The sequence below is a fragment of the Somniosus microcephalus genome, chromosome 22 (assembly GCF_052327205.1).
Source record: "Somniosus microcephalus isolate GS21.2 chromosome 22, FLI_Smic_1.0, whole genome shotgun sequence".
In the NCBI taxonomy this organism is placed as follows: Eukaryota; Metazoa; Chordata; class Chondrichthyes; order Squaliformes; family Somniosidae; genus Somniosus; species Somniosus microcephalus.
Genome location: NC_141008.1, coordinates 6,413,838 through 6,437,873, shown reverse-complemented (window position 1 = coordinate 6,437,873; position 24,036 = coordinate 6,413,838). Strand labels below are relative to the sequence as shown.

The following is a 24,036-nucleotide window of genomic DNA, read 5'->3' as shown; positions in this document are numbered from 1 at the left end:
TTGGAAGCTTCTGAGAACCTGTCCATTTATATCACCTATAACTTCCTAGCACCATTGAATTAACTGTGATGCATACTCTATAGAGCCTTCACAGACACCCTGATATCTTTTCTTGTGGTGGCTGGTACACCTTTACCTTGCAGTAGATTTATAACATTAAATTAAAAAACTCTTACTCGTGCACAGTGATGAGTTTACTGTAACAGACCGTGGCTGAAGCCTCAGGGTGTGATATTTACTTGGGGGCTAACTAATGCAGGATCTGCTGATCTCACTGCCACTAACTGTACCTGTATTCACAGTATGTTCTGATGTAGTTTCAGATCTTGCAGTTCGCCTGCAAATTAAATCCTAATCTCAACGTGTAATAACAGGAATAAAATACTGCAGCACTACAGTGTAAACTTTTCATTTGAAAACAATTACGTTAAACAGAGCCAGTAGGCTTCCTGTAGCTCAGCTTGTTTATCTAGTGAGTCACTGAACCATAGAAGTCCCAGGTTCAATCTCCAATGTGCTGAATGAACTGGTCTCAAGCAGGGCAGCGATAAGCACTGCAGTTAGCCTTCGTATCCCTGGGTTAGGAACGGGAACTGGTCAGGGTTCCTGCTCCTGACTGTTCTCCAGCAACCCCTGCTGGGAGTGTGAATGTGAGTGAGGTAAGTTCAGGCTCAGCGACAATTTCTCTCGCCACCCCCGCCCACCCCCCTCCGGAAATACTTAACAACATTTGCTGTCAAAGCTCGCACATGAGTATTGGTCAGTAAGTGAGGTACCCAAGAGCGACAGGTGCCAGCGAGGAGTCAGCGCCTTCAGGAAAAGGGGTGGGAGGAACCTGGCAAGGCAGACAGGACAAGGAAGGAACATTTGCTGAAAGTATCCAGGTATAATGAGTGCTGAGCAAAAAGCTGAGGTTTTATTTGTTCCCTGCCAGTGCTGTATGTTACACAGCTTTTGCTGTTTTCTCTGTGTTACATAAGTTGGGAGAGCTGAGGTACCATTCTGTTGATTACCTGCTACTGCTGAGCATCAGTCAGATTAGGTTGTAAACCAGCCATATACTTCAGTATATTAAATATATTGTTAGCAGTGGTGCGGTATAGGGATCAGTACAGATGATTTTACTCTTAATATAAGCTTCTCCATAGCCGAGTGCTTATAAAGAATTAAGCAAAAGAGCTCAACTTGCTGACTGGTACACGATTCCAGCCATTCTGATACACCCACTGCCATTTTGATTCTTGCCAGTAGTCTGCTCCTCTTCCAGCATGCTGTGTTATCTCAGACTTTCTTATTCATACTTAGTTTAAAGTGCCTGACAGAGAGGGAAAAATATGAATGAAACATTGACCTTACATCCACACATCACTGACTGGAGGTCATCTGCTGCTACTTTTATAGTAGGTGTTCTTAGTAATATTAATCTGGAATTAAATTCTTGTCTTGCATTGATTAGAACAAATTAGGAAATAGAGCTCTGTTCAATGCATTCTCTGCAAGCTGATCTCAGTACCAATCCTGGTTTAGCTCGGAGTAATTTCTCCTCTTGAAACATTTTAAATATGTAGAAAGCCTGTTCTGCCCCATGTCTTCTGTTTCACTCCCAAATTGTACAGTACAGTCCTGCTCTTTGGGAATGTACCATTACGCTTCATTAGCTCATTCAGAAGGTCCACCTTCTCTTGACATCACTGGCTCCACAACCCTACTTCCACACACCCATCCAGTTACTGCCTGCCTTTCTCCACTTGGTCTTCTGTTCATTTCAAAAAAGTTACTCCAACTGGTAACAGCAGCTGTGTGACCATTGGTGAAGTGAAAAAGTAAAACATAGACAGATAAAAAGAAAGTCTCTGCAGATTCTGAAAATATGGAATGGACAAGGTGCAAGTTCACAGGCATGTGAAAAGAGCAGAGGCTGTAATGGTTCAGGTAGAAATGCTTCATCGGATAAGACGGCTGAATATAAGATGAGGAGATGGCGTAAAACTTTCTTTTTAAAGGAAGGTAAACTTAAAAAAAATATCTAAGAAAACCCATAAGGAGCTGATAGTGAAAAAACAAATGATAAACAGTAGACAAGACAAGACAAAGCTTGACCAGGGTAGTTTGGTTCAAGAAGCTAGTGAGGGAAGCAGTCCCGATCACAAGTACTGCCACATTGCCACAACTAAATCATCTTTATCAATTGAAGGCACTGCTCTTTCTGTTTTCTCCTGACTGAGAGGTGTAAATAATTGATTGGGTTTATAAGTATGCGGCCTCTGGTAATTTTCTTCCTCATCTCATACACAAACACACAGCTGTGTGCACTTGACAGTCTTAAAGTTGCTGTGTAGAGAAGCATGATATTTAATTGTCAAATACGTCAGTGGAGTATTGACTCACAGGAAGCTGCTGTCTGACTTTGGCTGGATTTGGTGTACTTTTCTGAGTTTCGAGTTTTTCTTGTGGAAAGTCAGTACAAGTATTGATATTGATTATAGCAACAGGAGGTTTGTGAATAGAACAAATCCAGAATTGAAAAGACACAGCTCCTCATTTAGCACCAACACTGTTAACCATGAGTGTCCTGGCTGGACTCAGTCATCATTTTCTGATCCAGTATTGCAATGAGCTGCTTGATCTGAGAAAGCATTCTTTTGCTAAGAGAAAGGGAATGTTGAGTCAGGAGCACCTGTGAGAAATTCTGCCTAGCCAATTTATCTGCAGAAATGTGTTTGTTTCATCATCTGTGGCAATGCAGCTAATTTTAAATGTCATTTTTGTAACCAAGACTCTTAACATGTTTCTCCAGAAAAGTTGCCTTTTGCAGCTATCAGTTTTACCAGTTTACTCTTGGGTACATTTGTGCTTGTATTTTCTTGTCAATTCCTATCAACCATTGAAGTCTTTTATTTTCTATGAATGAAGAACTTGTGCTGTGAGGAAGGTCAGTGATGGAGGGAAACTGCCAGAGGTATATAATAACATAAAGCATCTTAGCAGAAAATTAAAGTGGATACACTTGAGTAGTTTACTAATACAGAAATGTTACTTTCAGTTACAGACACTGGTTGTTACAGAGTGAGGCAGTGTTAAGGTAGATGCTGCACAAAGTGCTCGAGGAGAACTGGCACTAGAGAGGTCACAGTATTATGGCTTGTACCAAGATATAGCAAGGCATATCTCAGATTATGATAGCAATACCAGGCCATTGCAATTGAACTAACTGATTGGAAAATTCATTTTCACAAATGTAACAGGTTTTTAAAAATTGAACAACCTTTATACAGCTTGGGAAAAAGTAATGAAAATGAATTAATCGTTTGGCAAATAAGGAGGCTACTGACATTCAACATCATGCTTGCTGACGTCAAGCAATTTAAAACTGATTTCGTGCCACCAAGAACCATATAACATCTTTGTCGTGTAGCTCTTTTCCACCTCCCACCCACCAAAAAAACAAATCCCTGAAAATAATCAGTGACAGTATATATTGCGCGTGCTCCAGTATATAGCATGCTAGGTCACTGTAAAGAGACAAAAAACACCCCCCCTTGTTTTTTATTCTTATCAAAACTTGTTTTTTAACAGAGGTTCCAGGCCAGAACATACAAAGAATGTTGCAGGAAGTAAAGAAAAGAAGATATGGTTCAGAAGGTAGGTCCTGGGGTGTTCTGTTAATTACAGCCAATAGGAGTCATTTAAACATAGTAAATATACAAAGCTCAAGTTATGTGGTCTGATACTGGCCTGGAATCTGCTGGAAAACAGATAATGTAAGTATAAAAATCAAGGCGTTAACACCTTAAAGATGCAATGAGCGACGATTTGATGCTTATAATTTAAATTTATTTTTGAGCACATTTATTTACCCCAAAACTGTGTTTTAATACATTTCTAATTGCTGGTTCTTTATCTTAAACACTTCATTTGAACATCCTCTGCAACTATTTGTAAATTTAAAGAAAAAGGATCATTTTGATGATGTGACTGAAGTAGCTGGTTAAGCGATTCAGAGCGCATGGCTGCTGGAGGTTACTGTGACTGATAGGGGTGTCTGTGGCCGGAATTTTCTGGGGTCCCTGCGGGCGCGATTGGTGGGAAATTTGAAATAAGTTGTAGCGAGTCAGGAACCCGTCGTCATCCTGCCCCCCTGCGCCTATCCCATGGGCGCGTTTGCCGGTGTGGCAGTGACCCAACTGGCAGAGGTGGGCGACCTAATTCAAATCATTAACAGGTAGTTGTCAGACCCTTAAGTGCCTTTTTCAGCCAACCTTTCGAATTTCCTTGGCTGCCCACTTGAATCACGCAGCTCGGGAACCACGTCTGTCAGCCTGAGGCGTGAGTTGAATGGCCGTTGCTTCAGCTGATTAGATGACAGCATGAAATGTACTATAAAAACTCCCACCTCACAGCTGGTCACTTTCTTCAGACAGAAGCTGTTGCTGACTGCATTCCCAGCACCGCTATAGCTTTCTACAGGCTGCAAGTGTTTCCAGCAAAGTTGCCATCCAGTCTCATCTCATTGTTACAACCTATCACACCATTGACAGTTTGCTCCTCTGATCTCTACTTGACCTGCCATCTGTTCCATAAGCCTGGGTGCCGTTTATACTGTGTCATTTGGTCTGCAGAATCGGACCACAATGAGCCCCAACACCAGCAGCACCAGGCACACCATCAGCACCAAAAACAACAGCACCAACCTTCTCCTCAACCACCTGATGCTCTACAGGACAGAGGGTATCAGCACAGGGCTACATCACGTTGGAGGCGATGCAGGCAGAGGATGAGCAGTGCCAAAGGAGACTCAGGCTATCGTGCCAGGTTGTCGCAGACATTTGCGCATTGCTCGAGCAAGACCTGCAGCCCAGAGGAGCGGGTGGACATGCCGTACCAGTGGCTGTCACAGTTATCAGAGCCCTCAACTTCTTTGGCTCAGGCTCCTTCCTGGGATCTGCAGCAGACATTTGCGGCATCTCACAGTCGGCCACCCAAAGATCCATCACACAGGTCACCGATGCCCTCTTTGACAAATCAGCCAATTATATCAACTTTGCCACTGATGAAGCTAGTGTTACTGTGCAGGCGCTCGGTTTTGCCGCTCTGGCTGGCTTCCCACGGGTGCAGGGCGTCATCGACTGCATACATGTGGCCATCAGGGCACCCCCACATCACCTAGGAGTCTTTGTGAACTGCAAGGGCTTCCACTCCCTCAATGTGCAGCTGGTCTGCAACCATAGGAAGATCATCATGCATGTGTGCGCCAAATTCCCTGGCAGCTGTCATGACTCTTTCGTCCTGCGCCAGTCCACAGTCACTCAGCTCTTCGCTCCTCCAAACAGACTTTCCAGTTGGCTGCTTGGAGACGAGGTGCATCCACTGAAGATGTGGCTCATGACACTCTTGAGGCCAAGTACTGAGGCTGAGGCGAGGTACAATGAAAGTCACATTGCCACTAGATGTGTCATAGAGCAGACAATAGACATGCTGAAAATGCGCTTCAGATGCCTTGACAGATCTGGAGGAGCCCTTCAGTATGCACCAGCCAGGGTCTCCAGGATCGTCGTGGCCTGCTGTGCCCTGCACAACATAGCGCAGCAGCGAGGATTAGCGCTGCATGAGGAGCAAGGCACTGAGCGCACAGCCCCTTCAGAGGAGCAGGATGAACATCAGCTGGAAGAAGGGGAGGAGCAGGAGATGGAATACCTGCGGACCAGGTCCCATCAGCACCCAAGTGCATTGCTGTCCGGGAGGCCGGGGATGGCCTTATCATGTCCAGATTTACTTAACTTTACACATATGGCTGCCTCATGCTGCGCCAGGTTGGCACCACCCCACAGCAACACCATAGAGGATCCCTACAATGACCACGCCATTCCTTTCACACTGACCACCATTGCTGGAGGTTCCGTTATGTCTCACCATTCATTGCAACTCACTAAGCCACTTCAAAAGGTGCATACAGATGTGTCCAAGACGGGAAAGTGATGAAAATAAAGATTTTAATGGTTGACGATATATTAATGGAAACTTGACATTAACATTGAATAAAGCATCCAAGTGGCTACCCTTGTGAATCCACTTGTGTGTCATCTTTCTCTTCCGTGTGCTTCAGCAGAGGTAGAGGCAGCCTTCTTACTGCTGCGACTGCTTAGACACTCTTAGCTGACGTCCTCTAGGTTTTGGAGCCTGTGATGGCCCCGCCAAAGTCTGCTTCTCCTGCGACTGTGCAGGGGCAGACTCGGCCATCGCTGTCCAAGGAGACATCTGGGGCTCTGACTGAGGGGGTGGCAACGAGGGAGAAGTGTAAGCGTTTTGAGAGGAGCCCACACATCCATGTCCCCTCTCACCGTCATCCCTCTCATGGGCCACCCGCACTTCCCTGCTAGCAAGGAGCTGGAGAGCACCTTGCTGCACAGCAGTGGGACCATGAGGACCCACATCCAAGCTAACATCCCTCCTAGAGAGGAGGTCTATGAGCCTCTGCCATCTATGCTCCATCGAGACCATGTGCTCCTGTGAGTGGCGCATTAGCTGCTCCATGCAGGTGGCCATCCTATCCATGGAGGAGCTTACAGTCATCATTGTCTGTGACACAGTGGTGCTCACGTTGGAGATGGACTCCTCCATTCTCTGAACATTTGCAGACATCACGCCCGCAAAACCTGTCAGAGCCTCCTGCACCTCCAGGATTGCTCTCTTTCTGGATGGCCCCCAAGGCTCAGCGTCTGCATGCAGCTGAGCAGAGCTGGGAGCATCCTGCGCCCTCCGGCGAGGAGTCTCCACTGCTCTCCCTGTCTCCACCATCTCCTCTTGCTCACTTGTGACTTGTGACGGACCCGGTGACAACACTACTCTATCTAGCGTGCGACCCACTGAGGTGTGCGTCTCTGTGCTGGGTGGGCTCATGTCTGGTGATGCTGCGTCCTCGGAGGCTGGAGGCTCCCCTGAGGTGTCGTCTTCCTCTTCCTCCTGGATGGTGGGGGGAGCTCTTGATGGAACTATGGGACAATAAAGAGATAAGTTAGATATGCCAAATGACGAATAGGTACAGATACCATTATGCACATGATGACCATTCAGTGGCTGCTGACATCAGTCCCCATATGAGTGACTGCTGTATGCCATGTATCTGTATGATATGTAATTCTGTCACGAGGTTGCTGAGATGTCCCCCTCTTTCCATCTCCCACCTCCAGCTGCTTGGCCACTCCTGATGCTTCCAGCACAGCCTCCTCTGCTGTTGTGAGGGTGGCAAATGATGGAGGCCGGGTAATGCGTAGAGCGGGCTTAATAGGCCCCATTAGCGCAAAGTCGCTCTCAGTAGCGGGACGGAAGCAACAACGAGGTCGCGACCTGACACACTGACCGCCCGCACCCGACCCACCCAGGTACAGAAAATTCCGGCCTATCTCTCTCTCTTGGCAAATAGTTAAAACTGAGCACAATGCAAGCTACAGGTTTTACCTTTCAAAATCTAAAGTTGTTGAGAGGGAGATGAGTGTATATTTAAATAAAGTAGATTTAAAGGGCATTGCAGCTTTAAGTGATGGCTGGCGTACATTAACAGTTGTGACTTAATGAAGCGCATGTTTGTGAATTATTTCTGTGGGTCTGTTACCAGGAATATTCACAAGACTGGAATGCTCTTTGTTGGCTGACCCACAGGTTGCCTGGAATGTTGTTGACCAATTGAAGTGTTTACAAGTGTTGATCATCGTGGAGGAAATGAGTACAATGTAGTATATGAATACTTTCAGTAGAGTTTGGTCGATGTGAAATATTGGTTGTACAGCTGGGGTAATCGAGACCATTTTGTACGTTCTAGTCAGCTCCCTGATCACGGCATTAGAGTGAAGAGATGGATCGAAATGGAGAATTCAATCTTCTGAAGGCCAAGTGATATCTTTGGAAAACTTAAACTCAAATATATATTATATAATTGTTTTAAACCTCAGCAGTACTTCTGACCATGTCACTGGCCATGTTTTTATTAGCAGCAAGGTTCCTATACTGTTTTTTTTTAAAGTTAACAAATTCTCATTAACCTTTACTAAAATATGAGCAGGCTAGAACCAACGGTCATTTGTCTAAGCCAAATTAGTTATGCGTTTATATCAAATATTTGATATTTGATGTTAATACTATATTTTCCTAATGCAGAAGCAGGGAACGCCAGTGTTCTCCCACCAAACACTGGTTACCATATTTTCTGATAAAATAACATTGACTACACCTCAAAAGTAATTCATTGTTTTGTGGAACACTTTGCGATGTCCCGAGAATGTGAAAGGTGCTATCTAAATGCAAGTGCTTTTTACTGGGTCCTTAATTTGACTGAAGTTTAGCTCTGATTTCAGGGAAATGCACAGTTTGTGTACCGTCAGTGTGTTTTTTATTTGTTTACAGGATGTGGGCGTCGCTGGCAAGGCCAGCATTTATTGCCCATATCTCTTGGTGCCTGTGCTGTTATTTTTGTCAAATCTACTATGACCTCACAGTCCATGACAATCTGCAATGGGAATTGAAATGGATCACAGTGTGGACAGGGCAGTGCAGAATGCTGTACTCAGGGTGAAGTAGATCTGTAAGCTGTCAGAGTGAGCTGGTAAAATTCACAAGTAATGAGAAAATCTACATTGGTGCAGTATAAATGTTTGTAATTTTCACTCTTACTTGATGCTGTTTTAGACTGTTGAGTAATAGGATCAAAGGATCCATGCATCTTGCAACCATCACATGGTAGGCATTTGCATACATCCTGTAAAATTGTAGTTTGCTGGTTAAACCCATTGTAATCAACATAAAGTTGTAATGAAAGCCCTGGGATGCCTGCATCATGAGCAGCTCGAGGGGCCGATTGGCCTACTCCTGCTCCTATTTCTTATGTTCTTATGTTCTAACAGTAGAACAGAAAACTGCCAAACTGGTGACCTAGAATCTCCAGCTGTTTCTACTGGGTGAGCTTCACCTGTTCTTCTTTGGAGCCTTAGATGGCAAGCTTGTCAGAGTGGTGGTGTCTGTTATTGGGAGGGGTGAGGTAGGAGAGAGGATGAACGGAAAATTACCTTACAAAATATACCTCCTAGGTAATAAATGACAAGACTCATACATAATCAGATGACATACAGGGTAGGATAAAGAAAAAAAGGGAAGCTTATGACAGATACCGAGGACTCAATACTGCAGAAAGCCCGGAGGAGTATAGAAAGTGCAGGGGTGAAATTAAAAAGGAAATTAGGAAAGCAAAGAGAGGGCGTGAAAAAATATTGGCAAGTAAAATCAAGGATAACCCAAAGATGTTTTATAAATACATTAAAAGCAAGAGGATAACTAAAGTAAGAGAAGGGCTTATTAGGGACCATAAAGGTAACCTGTGTGTGGAGGCGGAAGACATGGGTATGGTTCTTAATGAATACTTTGCGTCTGTTTTCACAAAAGAGAGGACGATGCAGACACTGCAATCAGGGAGGAGGAGCGTGAAACATTAGATGAAATAAACATTAGTGAGAGAGGAAGTATTAAGGGGTTTAGCATCTTTGAAAGTGGATAAATCCCCATGCCCGGATGAAATGTATCCCAGACTGTTGAGAGAAGTAAGAGAGGAAATAGGTTTGTTGCCAGAGGACTCTCGGAGGACTGCTAACATGGTACCGTTGTTTAAAAAGGGAGAAAGGGATAGACTGAGTAATTACAGGCCAGTCAGCCTAACCTCGGTGGTGGGAAAATTATTGGAAAAAATTCTGAGGGACAGGATAAATCTTCATTTGGAAAGACACGGATTAATCAGGGACAGTCAGCATGGATTTGTCAAGGGAAGGTCATGTCTGACTAACTTGATTGAATTTTCTGAGGAGGCAACAAGGAGGGGCGATGAGGGTAGTGCATTTGATGTAGTCTATATGGACTTTAGCAAGGCTTTTGATAAGGTCCCGCATGGCAGACTGGTCACGAAAGTAAAAGCCTGTGGGATCCAAGGCAAAGTGTCAAGTTGGATCCAAAATTGTCTCAGAGGCAGGAAACAGAGGGTAATGGTTGAAGGGTGTTTTTGTGACTGGAAGGCTGTTTCCAGTGGGGTTCCGCAGGGCTCAGTACTGGGTCCTCTGCTTTTTGTGGTATATATCAATGATTTGGACTTAAATGTAGGAAGTATAATTAAGAAGTTTGCAGATGATACAAAAATTGGCCGTGTGGTTGATAATGAAGACGACGACTGCAGGAAGATATCAATGGACTAGTCAGGTGGGCAGAACAGTGGCAAATAGAATTCAATCTGGAGAAGTGTGAGGTAATGCATTTGGGGAGGGCTAGCAAGGCAAGGGAATACACATTAAATGGTAGGACACTGAGAAGTGCAGAAGATCAGAGGGACCTTGGAGTGCATGTCCACAGATCCCTGAAGGTAGCAGGACAGTTAGATAAGGTGGTTAAGAAGGCATACGGAATACATGCCTTTATTAGCCGAGGCATAGATTATAAGAGCAGGGAGATTATGCTTCAACTGTATAAAACACTAGTTAGGCCGCAGCTAGAGTACTGCGTGCAGTTCTGGTCACCACATTACAGGAAGGATGTGATTGCACTAGAGAGGGTGCAGAGGAGATTTACGGGGATGTTGCCTGGTCTGGGGAATTTTAGCTCTGAGGAAAGATTGGATAGGCTGGGGTTGTTTCCTTTGGAACAGAGGAGGCTGAGGGGAGACCTAATTGAGGTGTATAAAATTATGAGGGGCCTAGATAGAGTGGATAGGAAGGACCTATTTCCCTTAGCAGAGAGGTCAATAACCAGGGGGCATAGATTTAAAGTAATTGGCCGGAGGTTTAGAGGGGAGTTGAGGAGGATTTTTTTCACTGAGGGGGTCTGGAACTCACTGCCTGAAAGGGTGGTGGAGGCAGAAACTCTCATCACATTTAAAAAGTACTTGGATATGCACTTGAAGTGCCGTAACCAACAGGGCTACGGACCAAGTGCTGGAAAGTGGGATTAGACTGGATAGCTCTTTGTTGGCCGGTACGGACACGATGGGCCGAATGGCCTCCTTCTGTGCTGTAAATTCCTTTGATTCTATGAGTTCTGCACCCCAGGCGCTCCTGGGCATTCCTGCCTCCCATGAGGACTTCAGGAGGGACTCAGTGGCGGTTCTTTTTGGCAAAACAGACTCTTATAGTTGAGAAGATTCTTCTACATATATGAGATACATTTTAGATTTTTGTTTCTCTTTCAATAAAATAACCAAGTTTTAACAACAAGTGGAGGCAGAAGGCATGGCTGAGGTACTAAATGAGTACTTTGCATCTGTCTTCACCAAGGAAGAAGATGCTGCCAAAGTCATAGTGAAAGAGGAGGTAGTGGAGATACTGGATGGGATAAAAATTGATAAAGAGGAGGTACTAGAAAGGCTGGTTGTACTTAAAGTAGATAAGTCACCAGGACCGATGGGATGCATTCTCGGATACTGAGGGAAGTAAAGGTGGAAATTGTGGAGGTACTGGCCATAATCTTCCAATCCTCCTTAGATACGGAGGTGGTGCCAGAGGACTGGAGAATTGCAAATGTTACACCTGTGTTCAAAAAAGGGTGTAAGGATAAACCCAGCGCTACAGGCCAGTCAGTTTAACCTCGGTGGTAGCGAAGCTTTTAGAAACAATAATCAGGGACAAAATCAACAGTCACTTGGACAAGTGTGGATTAATTAAGGAAATGCAGCACAGATTTGTTAAAGGCAAATCGTATTTAACGAACTTGATTGAGTTTTTTGATGAGGGCAATGTGGTTGATGTGTACATGAACTTCCAAAAGGCATTTGATAAAGTGCCACATAATAAGGCTTGCCAGCAAAGTTGAAGCCCATGGAATAAAAGGGACAGTGGTAGCATGGATACGGAACTGGCTAAGTGACAGGAAACAGAGAGTAGTGGTGAATGGTTGTTTTTCGGACTGGAGAAAGATATACAGTGGTGTTCCCCAGGGGTCGGTACTTTCCTTGATATACATTAATGACTTGGACTTGGGTGTACAGGGCACAATTTCAAAATTTGCAGATGAAACTTGGAAGTATAGTAAACAGTGAGGAGGATAGTGATAGACTTCAAGAGTACCTGGTGGAATGGGCGGACACGTGGCAGATGAAATTTAACGTAGAAAAGTGCGAAGTGATACATTTTGGTAGGAAGAACGAGGAGAGGCAATATAAACTGAAGGGTACAATCCTAAAGGGTTGCATGGACAGAGAGACCTGGGGGTATATGTGCACAAATCATTGAAGGTGGCAGGGCAGGTTGAGAAAGTGGTTAAAAAGTATGCGGGATCCTGGGCTTCATAAATAGAGGCATAGAGTACAAAAGCAAGGAAGTTATGATGAACGTTTATAAAAATCTGGTTCGGCCTCAACTGGAGTATTGTGTCCAATTCTGGGCACCGTACTTTAGGAAGGATGTGAAGGCCTTGGAGAGGGTGCAGAAAAGATTTATAAGAATGGTTCCAGGGATGAGGGACTTCAGTTACGTGGATAGACTGGAGAAGCTGGGGTTGTTCTCCTCAGAGCAGAGAAGGTTGAGGAGATTTGATAGAGGTGTTCAAAATCATGCGGGGTCTAGACAGAGTAGAGAGAAACTGTTCCCATTGGCGGAAGAGTCGAGAACCAGAGGACACAGATTTAAGGTAATTGGCAGAAGAACCAAAGGCGACATGAGGAAAAACTTTTTTACGCAGCAAGTGGTTATGATCTGGAATGCACTGCCTGAAAGGGTGGTGGAGGCAGACTCAATCGTGGCTTTCAAAAGGGAATTGTATAAGTACCTGAAGGAAAAGAATTTGCAGGGCTCCGGGGAAAGGGCGGGAGAGTGGGACTAGCTGAAGTGCTCTTGCAGAGAGCCAGCACAGGCTCGACGGGCCGAATGGCCTCCTTCTGTGCTGTAACCATTCTATGATTATAAGTTAGCTAAAATCACTGGAAGCCTTGTGAATCTGGCCATGTCTTGTGCTGGATTATCCACATTGTGTGCAGTGTATATGATGTCATTGTTCACTTGACATGTACAGTACATTGCAGTTTCTATTTGAAGAGCATTCCTTTCATCAGGACCAGCATTTCCTGATTATTATTAGTAATGTTCACACGTTTGTAAAGCTCCCCACATACAAGAAACTCTAGCATGCTTCACAGGATCTTTAGGAGGCTTTTGAAGGCAGGAAAGGAAGTGACAATACGGAGATACTGAGAGTGGGAATTCTATTAGGTGGGGACATAGTGATCGATAGGTGGAGTGGAGGGAACAGGCAAAGAGAACTAGGCCTATTTCAGAGGAACGGAGAATACAAGCATGTTGGAATGCATGAGGCCATGGCAGCGAGGGCAAAATGTTTCGTCATTTCTCTGGGCCATGGGACTGTGGGCTTGACATGGATGGGATGCAGATGAGAGCACCAACGAATTGTGGTTTATGGAGAGTGCAAGGAGGAAGATTGTAAGAAGAGCCGTGAAGAAGTCCAGCCTTGATGATGATAACTAAAGTTCAGCAAGTCCAGGAAACAAAGTCCCCTACCCTTAGACTTGCTAATGTTATTGGTCATTTTGATTATATTTCAATCAGTTTGGATTTGTTTCAGGAAACCTTTCTATCATCTGTCTAAACAACAACTGTAATCCCATGCTACACACTCTCAAAACTGACAACTTAAAAAAAAAAAAAAAACCCTGTCACATCACAAAATGGCAATCCACACTACTGAAACCCAATAACACTGAGATGCTAGTAATGTGACACATGAGATACACAACATTCTATCCCTCTCCTCTCTCCAGTGACACCAGCCTGCTACGTTAATCTCATATTGATTTCCTGCTACTTCTTTTTTATTTGACATAATTTGATGTGACTCATTGCATTCAATTTTCATTTCTGACACGTTTAATTTAGATCTACTGTTGTTAGCAGCACTGTAATTCTGTTTAATGGGACGCAGTTATGATCCTTTCTCAGTGTAAGTATGTCCTACTACATGTTTTTTGTTTTCTAACATCTGATGCTAAATCTCTTTGCTACCGAGGTCTATTAAGTTAGTTCAGCTCGGATTTGCACGTTAAACACATCAGTACGTTCGACTAATACTCCTGTTTGGGTGATGCTATGCACTGGCACCTGTGGCCGTGATTGCATCTTTGGTATACACGTGATTTTATTTCACCATGTCATCAATATGCGTAAACTGACATTCTCCCTTTTACCTTTCATTTAACTCTGAGAGAGGCCCTTGGGGCTGCTTTAATGCCTAAAAGTGCTGTGTAGGCTTCAGAAAATATTGGAACCAGTACACACATCCTTCTTTTGATGGTCTGTAGCCTCTTCATTAGTGAGGAGAAAAGTAGGTTCCTCAGTGGCTAATACCTGTGATACTGAACCATGCACAACAGGATGGTCTCCCAGTGTGACTCCTGGTCTCCCAGTGTGACTCCTGGTCTCCCAGTGTGGTTCCTGGTCTCCCGGTGTGGTTCCTGGTCTCCCGGTGTGGTTCCTGGTCTCCCGGTGTGGTTCCTGGTCTCCCGGTGTGGTTCCTGGTTCTTGGTTTCCAGTGTGATTTGTGGTCTCCCAATGTGGTTCAGTGTATGGGATTTTGGATGGAGTTCATTGCTGGTAGGTATAGATCAGGCTTCCCAACCAGATGTTGGCAGATTTGAGTCCTAGGGCTGCCTGTCACTATAAATCAGGCTGCCGCAGTTGCAATGGGTTTTGTCTGCTTTCAGTGGGTCTGTGTGATGGAGCTCTTTGTGACAATAGAATGGTCCTCGTCAGGAAAGGGTGGGCACGGGAACCACAATGGCTCTCTCGGTGAGCTCACTGCAGAGCAGCCCTGGGGAGAGGAACGTAAAGAAATGTGCCTGTTCAAATGAGTGGGAAACAAAGCCTTGAACATTACAGAAAACTTCATCTAATTCCCTGGCACACCCAAGGCGTGTTTCGGAGGCATTTTCAGGCATGTGAAAAGTGTCATCTTTGTTAATATCAAAACCATGTTCGTGAAGTGTCCTGTTGATATTGTGGCCACTGAAGTACATCAGTTATTAAATAGCTGCAGTGTATTGTCATCATTTTAGTTGTTTTCAGTGAAGAATTACCTGCTACGTGCCCGATACATAACACGTATGCGACAAAATGAATGCTGCATAGTTTATTAGCCGAGATTTATAATACCGAGAAATCCACCAAACATCTACAGTACAGGGCGTGTTATATATCACAGCCAATCTTAAAAACTTTCACCTACATTACACTGAATCCAGCTTATATTGGTGTCTCAGCATTACAGCCTAGTCAGTTTTAGTTCATCTCTGTGCTGTTGTTCACAGACAGAAGTGGAGGGAAAAGTCTCTCTTCCGCTATCTGATTCTTTCTGCCTCTGCTTTGGTAGATCACTCTCTTACAGCAGAATGGTCCTTCGCAGAGCAGGGGAAAGCCCGACTCTTCCACTTTCTCCATGTTTTTTTCACTTTGGTCCTCACACATTTTGTCATCTCTGAAGAGAGGGAATCCTGGCTGATTGTGTTTACTGTCCCTGAGCACAGTGGTGCTGCAGCCCAGTGCTTTTACTGGCCTTTGATGAACTGAATGCAAAATACAGTGAACAACCCTACATTCCGATGCTGAGAGACACTGACAGGGAGAGTGAAACAATCTCAGATCTGCAGCCTCTGATCTGCTTCCACTGGGTTTTTTCACTATGTGATCAACTACAATTTTTTTTGCAGTTTTGTTTCCCATTTACATCATTTGCTTAGGATAGATTAGTGAGTCCTGTTAAACCATTGGATCCATGGCGGTCTGAGGCAGGAGGTCTCTTTTTCTGAGTTGAGCTCGGGCTCTGGCCTGGGGAGTGGAGTAGAGACAGGCCCAGGGTTGCGCCCGACTGGTAGAGCAAGGCTAGGAGCAAACCCACGATACTGTGTGGAGAGCTGTGGGAGGGACGGAAGGAGCAGGAGAACACAGAGAACGTGTATACTTTTGGTCTGCTGTGCATGTATCTTTGGATGCTGGACCCTAGAGTACAGGCAGGGGCAGGGAACAGAGTGCTTGCTGCTGTCTGCTGGCGTGGGAGTATCTATCCAGGATTGAGGTTATAGATTTTGTGCTGGGGAGAAGCATGATTGAGTGATTAGAAAGTGGAATTGGGAAGGTTTAAGCTAAGTTTGTGGTTCATTTGTGAATGAACAATTGAAGTTTTGTGTGTTAATTCTGTGATGAAGTTAATTTTTAGGACAATATAGTGAGGTGGGACAGGATGGCTGTATGCCAGAGACATTTTTTTTGAATGGTGCTTTTTGTGTCTATACCAATTAGAAATGATACTGCAGAGATGGCCCTGGGATTGGACTAGTTGACATTCTGAGATGTGGTTGGTTGAAGAGAGGCTGATGGAGCAGTAGACTTTGGGATTTGATTGGTTGAAGTTGCTTGCTGTGTCAGATTGATCAGTTGATAGCGTACTCACCTGTGGATCAGAAGATTATGGATTCAGGACTTCACCTAGCAGCATAATGGCAAGCCAATCGTGCTGGAATTCCGCAAGGACCAGATATTCTTCTGAACAGTCTTGTGAACTTCTGAGATGTGATCGGTTGCAGGGACAGTGTTTTTTTCTTGTCTGATTAGTGGTAGGGAGGGGAATAATGACACAACATTCGCCCAGGTACTTAAAAAAAAAAAATGACGTGGCTATATTATAGAGAGCCACAAATAACTGGCAATGAGGTACATGGCTGTAATTCCTGAGGAGTCAGAGGTTGACCTACAATCGTGTAACTCTGTATGTGCTTTAATTACTGTAAAATCCTGTTTAGTTTGCAGCTGTATATAAGCCACATGTGAAGTCTTGCACCTGTGTGTGGTAATTGCCTATCGAGTTGCATCAGTGCACAATTCAAACCCTTATGTATGCAGTCATTAAAGAACCTGCAGTGAGCTACGAGTTGCACATCAGATTTATTGTTGTGTGTTATTGTTTGGGGATGAGTATATAACACTGCAGTACTTTGCACAGTAAACAGGTCCACAGATGTTCAGGTGTGTCGTGAAAGGTGCTTTTTAAAAATATTAATGATGTAAATAGTGCAGATACTAATCTCAAACAGGCTTTCAAGCCCTGGTTTGAATGAGGCAGCATTTGTTGCAGTCAGGGGCACAGAATTGGAAGAGTATTCTTGGTCTTAAATTATTCTGTTCTGTATAAACTCCTGCACAATTTCTGCTCAAAGTACTTTGCCAATCCCTGAATTTAAAAAAGAAATAGATAAAATACCTGATGGAAGATATTGTTAAATCTGTTGCCCGCTGACGAATCATCACTTCATCTCTCCATTGCCTGATATATGGTACAGGGTGGGTTACATTACTTGTTTCACTTCAATGGGAGCCAGTGCTTGGGGCTGGTCTGGAGCCACCTGACCCAGGAAAGCCTTTCAGCAGCTGAGTATGTGCTTTCCTGGAGTGGGAGAGCTCTGGATCAGCTCCCAGACTGGGCTCTGAGTGACTTGCTCAGGAGTGAATGGAGATGCTGAGGGAGGAATGCAGCCTCTTCCTGTAATCACATCACAGCGAGGCTGAGGAGAGAAAGAGACATGAAATGGTGGCTCTCCGTGAGGAACAAATTCAACAATATTTTCCACTATATATTACTTTGTTTAAGATGGGGAAGGGAAAGAGTACGATGAGTAGAAGATACTACTCCTTTCCCTGACACCAATGTTAATTTAATGGGATAACTTGTGGACTGTTGCAATCACTGAAATGCCTTATGTCCAAAACAAGGTTTTCAACATTAAGAAGGACATTCAAATATTTCAGAATAAGCTGATTAAACAGAACTATAACATTGCCTTTTGTGTCTGAGTACCTTCATTAATATTTTTACCGAAGGTCTCCTGCTCCCTCAAAATCCTGGACTTGATATTTTTGCTGCGAGCTGTTGCCCTGTAAGCTGAAGGCAGATCCCAGAGTCTGGACATACGCAGTGTGCACAGTTTCCCAGACTGCAGTAGTGGAATTTTGTTAGTCCAACTGGAAAGATCTTTCTTCTCAGCCTCCAACAGCATCTATTACTCTATTCAGGCAAAGTTTAAACAGAGAGAAAGAGAAATCGAGCCAGTGAGTGAGTGAGAGAGAAACAGAAGCAGGCAGGGTCCCACTGCAAGATGACCGTAGGACTGATTACACACAACTGCACTTTTTATTTGCCGTTCAAATTACAAACAAGCAGAGGAAAAGAGAAATGGTGTTTCTGTTTGTGTGTTTTTGAAAATGAAATTAATACAAACTGGACAATCAGGTTTAGTAGGTTTTTAACTAAACTTTTATGTAATACCCGGAATTTGTGGTCAGCGACGAAGTGACGGCACTCACCGCTGACCAAGAAGAAAGCTGCCCACAAAGATCTAGTATTCTCAGTGGCATGAATTTCAGCTCTTCCGACCTTTGTTTGAATCTGGGGCCAAATCAAGCGAGCCCCAGCGATCAGCAACAGTAATGTCATCAAGCTGGCTAAGCAGCCAATCACATTAAAGAATTCTCACAGACAGCAAACCAGGAAGTAAAATGCACAGATTATAATTTACTTTTAATATATTTAACAGAGAGCAAAATAAAGATTGGGACATACACATAGGATAAAGGTAGAAGCTGAAATGTCATAAATAAACTTTAAAAACAATTATATTAAAAGCTTGAAATTCTTAATTATATTAATGGAAAAATTTGACATTCTACACACATAAAATTAGTTTTTCAGGACCAGAACGATTGTTCAGCAGTCAGTAAGTTGTTAAAAATCCAGTTACGCCTCTTTTAACAAGGTATAACGTTTTAGGGGGTTTTTAAACAGTGATAGTCCATCGTAAGTTGGTGGCTACAGCGATAGTGATTGCATTGGTTTTGATCTTCCAGAATTCCCCAGATCTAGAACAGTACCAGCGAATTGGAAGGTAGCAAATGTAGCCCCATATTCAAGAAAGGAGTGAAAGAGTTATATACCTGTTTATACACTGTATGAATAGAACTGCGTTTATGTGTTCAACCATAAATGTATTTTGATGCTTTGGCAACATAAGATGTACCTTATCATGCCAATAAAGCGATTTGAATTTGAATTTGAATTTGAAAGAGAAAACTGGGAACTATAAACCAGTTAGCCTGACATAGTGGCAAAAATGCTAGAATCTATTATTAGGGACATGGTAACAGGGCACTTAGAAAATAATAATAGGATTGGGCAGAGTCAACACGAATTTATGAAAGGAAAATCGTGTTTGACAAATCTGTTTGAGGTAACGAGGGTAGATAAGGGGGAACCAGTGGATGTGGTGTATTTGGATTTTCAAAAAACATTCGATAACATGCCACAGAGGTTATTGCACAAAATTAGGGCCCATGGGATTGGGGGTAATATATTAGCATGGATTGAGGATTGGTTAATGGACAAAAAAACAGAGAGTGTGAATAAACGGGTCATTTTCGGGTTGGCAGGCTGTAACGTGTAGGGTACCGCAAGAATCAGTGCTTGGGCTTCAGCTATTCACAATCTATATCAATGACTTAGATGAGGGGACCGAGTGTAATGTATCCAAGTTCATTAATGATACAAAGCTAGATTGGAAAGTAAGCTGTGAGGAGGACGCAAAGAGGCTTCAAAAGGATATAGACAGATTAGGTGAGTTGGCAAGAACATTGCAGATGGAATGTGAAGTTATCCACATTGGTAGGAAAAATAGAAAAGCAGAATATTTTTAAATGGTGAGAGATTGAGAAATGTTGGTATTCAGAGGGACCTGGGTGTCCTTGTACATGAATTACTGAAATTACAGCAAGCAATTAGGAAAGCAAATGGTATGTTAGCCTTAATTACAAAAGGATTGGAGTATAAGAGTAAAGACGTTTTACTGCAATTATATAGGGCCCTGGTGAGACCACACCTGGAGTATTGTGTACAGGTTTGGTCTCCTTACCTAAGGAAGGATATACTTGCCATAGAGGGAGTGCAACGAAGGTTCACCAGACTGATTCCTGGGATGGGGCGATTGTCCTATGAGGAGAGATTAAGGAGACCAGGCCTATATTCCCCAGAATTTAGAATAATAATAGGTGATCTCATTGAAATATACAAAATTCTTACAGGGCTTGACAGGGTAGATGCGGGGAGGATGTTTCCCCTGGCTGGGGAGTTTAGAACCAGGGGTCACTGTCTCAGAATAAGGGGTCGGCCATTTAGGACGGAGATGAGGAGAAATTTCTTCACTCAGAGGGTGGTGAATCTTTGGAATTCTCTACCCCAGAGGGCTGTGGCGGCTCAGTCGTTGAGTATATTCAAGACAGAGATCGATAGATTTTTTAATATTAAGGGAATCAAGGGATATGGGGATAGTGCAGGAAAGTGGAGATGAGGAAGAAGATCAGCCATGACCTCATTGAATGGCGGAGCAGGCTCGAGGGACCAAATGGCCGACTCCTGCTCCTATTTCTTATGTTCTTATGTAAAAGGGGAAGTTTTCGTTGGTTCAAGTGATTTGAATTGATTGCCGGCGCTGGGGAATTCCACAGAGCAACCTGTGGCGGAGCAAGGAGTGACTGACCGCAACTTCAGGATTTCCACGTTTATCTGCGCAAGCGCTAAATCCTGAAGTTTCTGTCAGTTTCAGAGGAGTAATTTTCAGCGAACGCTGACAGTTTCGCCATCATTGCCACCGCAAAATCCGGGCCAGTGTAATGACAGAAAGTATGCCAGTCTGGAGAAACACTGTCCCATTGTTAACATTTAGAAATTGAAAACAAATCATTGTTTACATCTATCTATAGATTCAAAATTTGCATGCAACCACTATATTATAAGGCCACAGGACTATATAATGGAAATATTGTATGTAAACAGGTCACGCTTCCACCAGTGGTGGCACCTCACTTTTGCGTCTCCCTGCTCCTCAGCCTATACTGCAGAGAAACCCCTATGCTTTCACCAACTCCACTCTTCTGCTTCTCAAATTGCTATTTAGCTATAATATATTTTAAAAAATTAAATTAAAGACAGAACATATGACTGAATTACGTCTGCATGCCTGTTCCAATAACTCTCTGCCCTCTAACCTGACGACCCACACATGTTCTTGATTTCCTTTGTGCAGTGCACATTGGAGATCGACCAGTATCTTAGTAAAAATCTTATATATAACTCACACTTCCTGTACATATGATACTTAGTTCCTGTGTCACAAATGCATAATTGAAAACCTGTATGACAACATGCCACAATGGTAATGCCCTTTCTAAACATGCCAACATTTCACCATCACGGTTTGTTATGAATCAGTCAAGTACTTTATGAAAACTATTTCAACTGTCACTTTGCTCCGCAACTGAATATTCTTGTGTACAAAATAACATTTTAAACAATTTAAAGAAAAATCAAAAATTGGAATATTATACGATGATTTGATTGTAATTATTAATTGATATTTTATGTCTTTCAATATCTTAAATAAATGTTGTACTTGGAAACTAGCCAAGGCATAGACTTGATCATGTGTGACTGGGAGCCGGTCATGTCCTTCAGTCTGAGCATGTGCAGTGGGCCATTTCCCAGGATGCATCGTCAGCATTGACGCTACATCATGATAACCTGTTTCTGTCTTTTAACAAAATCTATTTTGTTCTTCAAAATGATTTTAAAGCTGGAGGACAAATTTCAAAAGCTTTATTTATGTAAAAGTTATATTGAATATTAAAAAATACATGTATATGTGTGAGGAAGAGAAACAGGAACAAATTAACTCAGTGTGCTGATTAAACAATTATTGTAGCCTTAGTTGGTGTTCAAATTATATGCACAATAAACGTCAGAAAACCTACTAGGCTGAAAGAGAGACACACACAGATAAGACAGATCGAGTGTCTTTCTTCACCCGTATTACTTTTTAAAATTCAAATCAGTTGAATTATGAATGCTAAGAGAAAGCTTTTAGTTATCACCAGTTTATCGCCTGTGTGGTGTTGATAGATAGAAAATGGAACCTGTCTCATTACTGACATCTGTGGGACAGAGACAAACGGAAGGGAATAGTGACAAAGACACGGAAAGAAGGACACAGATAGAGTGGGGCAGATAGACCGAGAGGACACAGTGGTTCACTTTGAAAAGCCAATCACAAAACACCATATTGAATGCTTACAGCGATCTGTTAGATAGTTACAAACATGTGCTGCCTCCCTTCTCCCCCCCCCCCCCCACCCAGTGCTGCCAGACACCCCTCCCCTCCCCCCCCCCCCCCCCCAGTGCTGCCAGACCTGGGACACCCCTCCCCTCCCCTCCCCTCCCCCCCCCCGCAGTGCTGCCAGACCTGGGACACCCCTCCCCTCCCCCCCCCCCCCCCCCCCCCCGCCCAGTGCTGCCAGACCTGGGACACCCCTCCCCTCCCAGTGCTGCCAGACCTGGGACACCCCCCCTCCCCCCCCCCCCCGTGCTGCCAGACCAGGGATGCCCTCCCCCCACCCCGCAGTGTTGTCAGGCCACTGGTCTCCTTCATTGATTTACATTTGATCAGCTAAAATCCCACATTCCATTACTAGTTCTGCCGAACCTTAAGTTCACCCTCCACAATTTTGTCAAATCTCAGGATCTCCAACCACAGCATTACCAGACTGCCACACTTTAACTGTCCCACTATAGTACTGCAAACTTCAGGACTATTTCACAGTGCTATTAAAGTCCGGACAGTCCCCAGTACAACCAAACTCCACTCTCCCAACCAGCTACTGTTAAACATGAGATATTTACCTCCAACTGGAACATCTTGCTGTGTGTTCTCATATTTAAAACTGGTAAGGGATTAAAAAAAATTAAGAATGTAGGTAAAGGAGGTATACGTACAATATAAAGTCTGTTCATTTACAGTTTCCACAGAGTACAGTAATAGTCATGGCACCAGTTAAAATCCCAGAGTATCATTTGATAAAAATGGAATTTGATGTGTTTAGTTGATTTGAATCAGCAGCCGTGATGTTATCTTGTACAGGGTGTAAACGCCCCCTGTTGTCCTAGAACAGTGAATCCTGACGCACTGCGAGCAACGCCACAGGAGATCTGCCCTTAGCTTTATCTGTGTAGCTGCTGTGGGTGTGTGAATCACTAATTGTTTCATATTGGGCAGGAAATCCCAGAAACCCTGTCAGGTATTGTTATTTCATACATTATCCCAATAACAATTGAAAACATTTTTGTTGTTGGGTTTTTAATCCAAAAGAAAGTACTATGGGGGTGTTATTTTAGGTAAATTCTGTTTTCTGCGGTAATTGCTGGAAGTGCTTCTGATTGGCAGGAAGACTGGCCATTTACAGAGGACTCTGGTTGCACACTTCACCCCTTTGCAATCACTCTCCGAGATGTGTAAGAATTGCTGACTGGAGTTTGCAGGCCTGGGTTAATATTGCAGTCAAGCTCTCAATGATGGTATTGGGACCTAATCTTCCATATTTTATCAAGAACCCCACCAGCTTTGATTGGATGTCCTTGGTGCCTACAATTTAAAATTGCAGTCGACAGGGTCGGGGCAAAAGCAGGCAGGTAATGAGGGAGGCCATTCATCCCATCATCATTCACCCAGACAGGGAAACTCTACAGTCCCCTCACTGCTGCATCTTCTTAAATGATGCCCGGGTTTGCTGTCCCACTTCTTGATCTGGGAGTTCACCCCATTTTTTGATCGCTCTTTGTGTGATGAAGAACTTCCTGATATCAGTCTTAAATTTACCGTTTACTAATTTGAACCTATGTCCCCTTGTCCTACTCTTGCAGTTTTGTTCAAAATAATATTCCAGATATACGCTCCTCTCAGATGCTGCCATTCAAGGCTGAATAGTCCAGATTTTTCCAGTCTTTTCCTGCTATTCTCCAGTTCACACTCGGTTCTGCAGTTGTCACCCTTGGATTTACAATGACCTTGAGTGACCTTGGCCCAGCTCCACCAACTGGATGTCAGAGAAGTCTCGTGTCCTGTGCCTTCTACACAAGGCCAAG

The 24,036-nt window shown here is 43.7% G+C and overlaps 1 protein-coding gene across 1 annotated transcript in view; it reads left to right on the top strand.

Annotated features, from left to right (window-relative positions):
* The window catches only part of cux1a (cut-like homeobox 1a), a 436,348-nt gene that overhangs the window by 322,129 nt on the left and 90,183 nt on the right, over positions 1–24,036 (top strand). Inside the window, exon 17 of the mRNA XM_085965092.1 lies at positions 3,577–3,642. Coding sequence (XP_085821218.1) covers positions 3,577–3,642 — 66 coding nt within the window. The remainder of the gene's footprint in view (positions 1–3,576; positions 3,643–24,036) is intronic.